The sequence below is a fragment of the Galleria mellonella genome, unplaced genomic scaffold, assembly GCF_026898425.1.
Source record: "Galleria mellonella isolate WM207_F2 unplaced genomic scaffold, CSIRO_AGI_GalMel_v1 utg63, whole genome shotgun sequence".
In the NCBI taxonomy this organism is placed as follows: Eukaryota; Metazoa; Arthropoda; class Insecta; order Lepidoptera; family Pyralidae; genus Galleria; species Galleria mellonella.
Window position 1 is genome coordinate 3,010,001 of NW_026442130.1, and position 9,563 is coordinate 3,019,563.

A 9,563-nucleotide genomic window follows, 5' to 3' on the forward strand; every position below is an offset into this window, starting at 1 on the left:
TTAGTCACCGATTGTAGGTACATGCCATAATAATATTGTTCTCATAAAGAAGCTAGTATTCTAGTGCGCTGCATGGCTATAAAGTGTTATAAAGAATATTCATAGAGTAAATAAAGGAAGATTATATTAAAAAAGTGTATTAAGAAAATATGAAATAAAAAATAATAAAAATGGGTATGTGTTATAAATTTTCGTTATTTCTTTTTATACTTTTTGTTAGGTTATATTACAATTTTGCGATTTATATAATAATTTTTATATAAAGAGATAGTTTTTATATAAGCTTTCTACTAATGAATATAAAAGTTTGTTATTACGTATGCACGTTTGTAAGTTAAACGCTTAAACGGCTAGATAAATTTTAATTAATTTTTATATAATAGACAGATCATACTTCGGATTAATTAATCCTATATCAGTTTAAAAAGATTGAATGTATTTCAATAAATTGTGATCGATGGACAAAATCTAGGCATAGAAGTAGGATAATTTTAACAAATAGAGAATAACGAAAGAGAGAAAGAAGAAAGAAAAAAAAAAGCTCATAACAATCTCTCCATTTATTTTATCTACATTTTTGTACACGTGACTGAATTATATTGACCGGAATCAAAAGTAGCACTATAAAATCAAGAAACAAAGTCACTTTCACATATATTATAATGTTAGTGGTGCTGTGAAGGTTTCACGATCAGCAAATTTCATCAAAACCTGCCCAGCATTTTTAGAATGGCGTGGAAACTTATATAAGGAACTAATAATTACGTACAGATCCATTCCGGTTACAACAATTGTTTACGCGACATAATATAATTAATGCAATTATAGTTCTTATATCTAATTGTAATATTTTTTATAGACATTTTTTTTATACAACAGAATGGCAAACAAGCTGACGGCTCATCTAATGAAAAGTGGTAACCGTCGCCTATAGACATGAGCAGTACCATGGACATAACAGAGTGTACTGTTTCGCCTATGATACCCCCCTCCCATGCGTTGCCATTCCTGAGCACTCAGGTGTTCTTCCTTTGTATCCAGTAAATTCACGCTATATCCCACCCTTCAAACCAAAACACAGCCATGCAAACACAACTGCTTCACGGTAAAAACTTGAAAGGGACAAAGGTACCCAAGCAAACGACTTTTGTACATAGTCTTCCTCTGGTGAGATATATTATATACATATAAATATTATTCTATTAAGTGCTATTTTTTTTTTGTAGTATTTAAGTACTATATTTATTGTGTTTTTAATTTGGATTGCCATAGAATGTTTATGAAGTTGGGAGAACTAGTGCCCCTCCCCCTCCTCCCACAAGTTCAGGCCTCCTCCCCACCGTGTCTGCGAATCCTGACTGATACTGGGAATGATAATGTATGGAGGTTGTGGTGATTGGCGAGTACATTCCGTGATATCAGTTTTTACCTGCAACTGCGTCTGTTATTATAAATGCTACTATTTGTCCTTATACTCTTTTTACCATTACAAACAGTAATTCATATCCTTTGGTCGAGCCGTGAAAGTGTCTAAAAGTAACAAACTTACTTTTACATTTAATATATTAGTAAGGATTACGTGTTGTAAATTATTAATCTAAGAACAAAACATTTTTCTTGTTCCAGATTTCAAGAATCTCGCTTTATTTTTGTTCTTAATTTCAATTATAAATGGCACAAAGAGCGACCACGAGGGATTTTGTATTTTCACTGAATTTGATACAAGTCCATGCATCGGAAATGTAGTGTGTGATGGAAATAGAATTTATAGATATGCATATGATTCGATACGATCTTGGAGTTGTTTAAACAATCATTATTATAATAGAGGTAGATACTATAACTCTTACGATTCGCAAAATTCGCGACTCGATAGTGATTACTATCAAATATATCTAAAGATATATAATCTAAAATCAAAATCATCGGATGGAATACCATTGAATAAGGATTCGTCGATCTTACCCACACAGATACCTAAAAGTAATATAAAAAGTCTGGAAGTAACTAATTGTGAAATGGTTTCGTTACCCGATGAAGTTTATAATTTACCGAAAATTACCCAGATTCAAGTAAGTCATAATGACCTTACCACAATAAATTTGTTAAATTTTGCAAAAAATTATAATCTACTGAAAATTAATGCTTCGAATAACGTCATTACGGAGTTAGACGATAGTCATATGTCTACAATTGACTTAGTCAGAAATGGTAATATAATAAGTTTAATAGATTTAAGCCATAATTTAATATCAGAGATTCCAAATAATCATTTTAAAAATTTCGATAATTTACTTCATTTAAATCTTTCTCACAATAATATAAACAGTTTTGAAATACTAACTTTTGAAGGATTGTCGAAACTTCAGACACTATATTTATCTAATAATAAACTTAAAGATATTGGTCACACATTAATGAGATTCTCCGATTTGTTGGATTTGACATTGGATAATAATGAAATCACGGTTATAATTGAACCTAATTTCAAAGTAATGTCTAAATTAGAAAAATTAAATCTAAGCTCTAATGTGATACAAGATATAGAAGAAACTGCATTTCAGAATCTCAGTGATTTACAAGTTTTAGATTTAAGCAATAATAAAATTACTTTTCTATCAAATATTTTCTTTAAGAACAACAATAAATTGAAAACAGTTTATATTTCTTATAATGCTTTTACGACTATACCTTCTGAAATTTTTAGTGGAAAAGCTATTGAGCAATTTCATATGTTTAACAATAATATAACAGGTGTTATAGATAGTACCATGTTTAACGGCATTTGTGAACCAAATCTAGATTTAAGTAACAATAAAATATTGGCCATCAAGTCGGTAATTTATAAAAATTGCATATATCCAATAGAGTCATTGAATTTCAGTAAAAATATTATACATAATATTTCTCAGGAGGCATTTAAAACTTTAGAATCATTGGTAGATTTAGATTTATCCTACAACAATTTAAACTACATTGATTTCAATATTAGTTACTTGAACAAATTAGAATATTTATGTAAGCCATAATCAAATAAAAAAGATAACAAAGCTTGTCTTAAAAAATCTGACTTCCCTAAAAATATTAGATTTATCTCAAAATGCAATTATTGAAATTGAAAATAATTCATTTGATGATCTGTTATCGTTGGAGACTTTATATCTAAATGACAATTTATTTACAAATTCATTGAAATCACACATTTTTCAGAAATTAGTAGCGTTAAAGGATCTTAATATTATGAATACTAGAACATTTACATATGAAAATGAGACCTTTTCGGGCATGACTAGCCTTAAAGTACTGAATTCGTCTTATGGTGAATTGTCAACCTTGGATTATGCAGCTTTTAAAAATACTGGATCATTAGAAATTTTAGATTTGTCTCATAATATTTTGGAGAAGTTTTTTATTGACACTGCTAGTATTGCCAGTGTTAATAAATTGTATTTAAATAATAATAAAATCAGAACCATATCGAAGGAGACTTTTTATGGTTTAACTAATATTGATACAGTATTCTTAGAAAATAACAATATTGTAAGTTTAGACGCAGATTCATTTACATCTTTGACTAAGTTATCACATGTATATTTGGATCATAATGAGGAATTAGTATTAAATGGAACAGAATTTGATAATCTATCATCTCTAGTTCATGTTTCATTTAAAAGTGTAAAGAAACACTTCAACTTTCAATCTTCTAAGAATACTACTATAAATAAGTTGGATTTATCATATTGTGGTATTACTGAAATTTATCCACTATTTATTTATAAAATAAAAAGAATGTCGTATTTAAATTTAAGTTCAAATAAAATAAAATTTATAGACAAGCATTCTTTTCAAAGCATGCCTTACCTGACGGTCCTTGATATGAGTTCTAATTTGATCACTAGTATTCAACCTGGATCGTTTCTTCATACTAAAGAGATACGCTCATTAAATCTCTATGGAAATGATATCCCATCATTGCAATATGGAGTCTTCGATGGACTTGAGAATATGCATGAACTGAATTTGTCTAGTAATTCTTTACATTCGTTTGAAGTCAATCTGTTGCATAAAAGTCCTGCAGTTGCAATTATATCCCTAAATGACAATCTTATTGAAAAAATAAATTTCGATAAGTTTATGGATACACATGTGAAAAAGTTATTTATAGGGGGAAACATAATTCCTTGTAATGATTTAATTAAATTGAAGGCGCAGGACTTGGGTGAATTAGAAATAACAGCAGAAATTTTGGATTATCATTCTGAAAATGTTGATGGAGTTACATGCAGAACTGATCTGGTTAAAACAAATTATCAAACACCTAATAATAATATACTAAGTAATATTACTACAGCATTCGATACTTTGTCTAATGCTATGGAAATATTCCGTAATACAATCCAAAATTTTGCTAACAGAAATATTGTAGACACCGATGAAATACAGAAAAATATGAAAGAAGTTCTTAACTCTATAAATAAACTTATTAAGGTATACAATGAATCTCAAACAACAACCAATAATTACTTAAAACAATTATTAGAAAAAGACAATGCTCAAATCATTGTTCGAGAACATGTGAAAAGTGATAAAAAAGAAGTTAGAAATTCTAATATCCCCATATATGTTACTCTGGCGTGTCTTGTTGTACTGTTAGGACTGTGTGGGTTCTTTATTTATAGTTATTATAAATGGCGTAATCGTTTAAACAACGACCGTATTATGCCTAGTGTTCAACATCTAACAAATGATGTTATAGAAATGGATTAATTTGTGTAAATATAATAATTAAGTTAGTAAATAATTGTAAATAAATTAAGTAATAATTAGAAGAACCACCTCCTTTAATGTTTAAGAAATAAATTATTTTTATATAAATATTGCGTACAATTAATGAATATTTTTTTTATGATAATGACCATAAAAAATGCCATTGTTTAAGTCCTTATAAAACTTTTGATGTTTAAATACAAAAAGAAGCAACATATTTCATGTCTTAAGTACACATTTGTGGGGAATAACAGCTACTTCTCAATAGGTGGATTGAAGTCAGTATCTTTGCTTCCTTAATTTGTATTAATATTATAAAGGGGAGAAAGATTTAGTCGTTTGTTTGTAATGGATGATCTCAAAAACTACTGATACTCTTTATTATTTTCTCTATAACATTACAATAGTAAATTTATTATAAATACAAACAATTGCAAGAAAATATTACACTAAAAAGTCAATGCAAATTATCAACCAGTCAGGCAACATTTGGATGGAGAAGAATAATTATAAACAGTTTGACAGTTTGAAAGCTACATTATGAGTGAATAACATAGGTAATTATTGGCAAATTATAAGTGAAAAGAACTGGAAGAGGCCTTCACCCGAGAAGGGTTCCATATCCATTAATAAAACTAACTCTTACTAACATTTAGACAATAAGCAAAACATTAATTAATAACTAATTAAATATAAACAAACAAATATCTATATTTTGAAATAGTAATTTTAAGGATAAGGAAATAAAGGGCTTTTTTATTTTATCTTTTTATTAACATAGGTTATATATAATATTATTTTAGAAAATTTTATCTACCCGTGCGAAGCTGTATTGCCAGTAATAAATTAAAAAAGTACATTTAATTAGCAAACCGGCTCGGCTCCGAACGGTTGAAATTTTTTTTAAAAACAGTTGCCTACTTTTGAATTTATCCATTACAAACATACAAACAAATGTTTCCTCTTTGTAATATTAATAAAGATGTGTGAAAAAATTGTGCCATTTTTTTTTCTTTACTTTGTACTCAGCTGTTTGCCATATAATCCGGCATAGAACAGGCCACCAATTTCTATCATCATGGAATAGACGACTCCTTCCTAACCCGCGGGTGTTGTAAGAGCCGACTAAGAGAGGGCGAGGGATGGGCAGCAGCGTCCCTCTTAAAACATCTCCAAAGCTTAACTGCGGTTGCCTATCCGCCTGCCAAGCATGGAAACTACTGGCAAAACCTTCCAAAGGGGAGGCTTATGTTCAGCAGTGGACAGTTAAAGGCTGATATGATAATGTTGATGATTTATTTATATTAGGTTTTCTTTAGCTCAAAAGTTGTGGTGGGAACTTGGTGACTTGTACACTGACACAGGTCGCTTCATTGCTACCTAGCTCAGGCACCAGGATTCTTCAATCACAATGTATTTCAAAGATTGACTGGGAGAGAATGCTTTTAGCATTAGCTCTGCCATGTACACATATTTGTACTAATGAATAAATAAATATAAAATGTAGTACGATTATGCCAAAAATTGTACAAAAGCAAATGTAAGTTAGGTACGAACGTGATTGTCAATTGATTTAATAAGTTGATAAATTGGCAGATATAATATTATCTACCTCAGCCTTAGACCTTCGCATTGTACTGATAGTACGTAGATATGTATTTGATGAATAATCAGTGTTAATATTACTGCAATTGAGAAAAATATTGTTTTTAGGGGTCTGTACTACAAAGTTTCACCAGAGGGAGACTTTGTATAAAAGTCGTTTGCTAAAGTACCTAAGTGTCCCATTCGTGTTTCAACCGTGAAGCAGTTGTGTTTTTTTTTAATGGATGAAAATGGTATGGTAACCCCGCCCGCGCTAACAGGATACGCTGGCGGAGCACCAGTGAAGGGTGATAGATGAGAATGAAAACAGGCCAGTTAGCCCATCATGATGAATTCGTCAGGAATTAACCATGATAGTTTCTAGGGGGAACCGCGAGGAGGTCGACCTAGTTGGGTATATTGCTAGCAATGGGATTCTTAGTCTCCATTACAAACAATCTCTTTCCCTCCAATATGGAAGTATTTACATGTTAAAATTGATTTTTATTAATTTTTATACTGCGTAGTTTTATTTTAATTTATGGTCAAAAATGTGAGAATAAAAACCCGAAATTTCTGGAGTGAAAAATATAAAATAATTACAGTATATAGTATAGAGGGGCATGTGAATATTACAGGCGAAATGAAATCGTGTTATTAACTAGAACTGCTTTTGAGAACTTATCAAAATACTTCAAAAAGCAATTATGCAAACAGCCATGCGATATAGTTTTTAACCACAATTATGACCCAATATATGAAATTGCTAATCGTAAGTATCAATAATAATAACTGTTAGGTATCTACTTCGTATGAAGAATGCGATAGAATATATATAGTTAAAAACTATGTCTATAAAATACTATATATATATATATATATATATATATATATATATATATATATATATATATATATATATATATATATATGATTTATCGCTATCTGTCCACTGCTGAACATAGTATACTGTATAATACCATACTGTAGTATGTTAATACAAAATTTACTTTTTTATATTATTTCCTTTGCCCACAAGTTGATACACATGGATTTCAGAAATAGAAAACCTCATGAAATAGATTACTTTTTTATTTATATATATTTATATATATATATATATATATATATATATATATATATATATATATATATATATATATATATATATATATATATATATATATATATATATATCCACATCAACTCGCACTTTTTTTAATATTAATAAGAATTCATTACCTTCATCTATCTACCTATTGTACATTGTCAACCGACTTCAAAAAAGGCCGCTTTTTTTATGTTTACTATCTCAGACCTTTATAGTTTATAATTCTATTATAAACATATCAATAATAAATACATTATTTGAGATTTGTATGTTTCAAGCGTACCTATATTTTTATTTAAATTAGATTTTTCCGAAACTATAAACTAATATATTCCAGTTCCCACTCTTAACTCTACACCATACCTTGGCTCGTTTGCTTAAGTTTTCCTTGGCAAAACTTGAGTTATTTTAAAGTTATGGGTGTAATTTACAGGAAATGGCGATATATTTGTAAGTATTCGAAGAACGGATTAATAAAACGCAGTACTTTCTTCAACCGACTTCAAAATGAAGGAGGTTCTGAATTCAGTTGTATTTTTTAGGATACTCACAGATTGGTTTCATAGAGAGTTTATCATAATCAGTTGTAGTTTAGTATATATATTTAAATTTAAATAAAAATCAATTTAGTGAATGAATTGAAGTCGTTTTTGTTTTTGTAAAACAATTGAACTTGGTGAAATATTTCTATGGAGACGAAGTATCTATTGAAACCGATGTTAAGTATTTGTATCTAAACATATAACATAGACACAAAAAATGTACACAAATCAACAAGTAAATTTTGTATAAAAAAAGCCACCACAATCAGTTATTTTCTTTTAAAAAGTAAACTATTTGATCGATTTTGATGAAATTTCTATGAAACTAATCTGAAAGTATATCTTTTCAAATAAAAAAAAAAACTCCAAATCAGTTTATAAATGACAAATTCTGAGGTAAACATAAAAAATACAACAAAATTGAGAACCTCCTTTTTGAAGTCGGTTAAAAACCGCCTACTTTCAATAGCTGTTTAAAATAACCAATGCAATATGAGACTTTTATACTCGCTTACGCCTTGTGACTTGGACCCCACGATATCGTTTCGGAATTTTAAGTAGACGTTTGTGCAGGCGCAAAGCAGCTTTTCGCCTTGCGGTCCCAACTTGATCGTCGCTTGAAATTTATTCCCGAGTCAATTAGCGAACTTCCAGAAAAAAAAACATGCTAAAGTAGATTTAATAATAGTTCTTATATTACAGGTGTTTATGGCGATTTTTGTATAGTTACTAACATTTTTACAACAAGTAAATGAGATACTATGTTGAGTTTTTATATTTAGAATTTAAATATGTTAAATAAATTTTGGTTAGAGGGATGGGCAGCATTGTCCTTCTTAAAACATCTGTAAAAGCCTAACTGCGGTTGCCAATCCGCCTGCCAAGCGTGGTAACTACAGGCAAAACTCCTCTTATGGGGAAGGCTTAAGTTCAACAGTGGACAGTTAAGGGCTGAAATAAAATAAAATTCAATTTAATCAAAACTTTTGACTAGCACTCCGGTGATGGATAACACAATTAAACAACATTAAGTTTTAAATACACAATCGGACTTTAACGCAATAAAAGAGCAGGTATTATCATTTTCTATTTTTTTAAAAAAATCACATCTCTCCTCTTAAGGAGAGGAGATGGCGAACTAACCTCCGGTAGAAGCACAGTCGTCTGAGGTTCAACGCCCCAGGGAGAGAAACCGGGGTACAATGCGGGCAGTATCTAAGAGCATCGCTTTCTGCATCTTTCCCGGGAGTGAGCCGCCTCGGAATCACAACCGTCTGAGATGTTGTTCCAGACTAGTACTATTTTTTAATTTTTTAGAAAATTTACATCTCCGCTTTTAAGGAGAGGAGATGGCAAACTAAATCCCGGCAGAAGCACAGTCAGCCGGGGTTCAGGGTTCCAGGGAGATAAACCGGCGTACAATGCAAGCAGAATCTAAGAGCACCACTTTCTGCGTCTTTCCCGGGAGTGAGCCGCGTCGAAATCTCAATTGTCTTAGATGTTCCAGACTAGTTGGGATAAGACCGTTCATCGATAGAACGATTTGAATGATTTCGGTG

General features: G+C 30.3%; 1 protein-coding gene across 1 annotated transcript; it reads left to right on the forward strand.

Moving 5' to 3' along the window:
• Positions 1-4,875, forward strand: LOC113512725 (protein artichoke-like). The gene is given in 3 exon segments (XM_026896639.3): positions 1-174; positions 1,627-3,011; positions 3,013-4,875. Coding segments are annotated over 3 exon segments (3,144 nt in total). The 5' UTR covers positions 1-170; the 3' UTR covers positions 4,768-4,875.
• Positions 4,876-9,563: the final 4,688 nt, after the last annotated feature.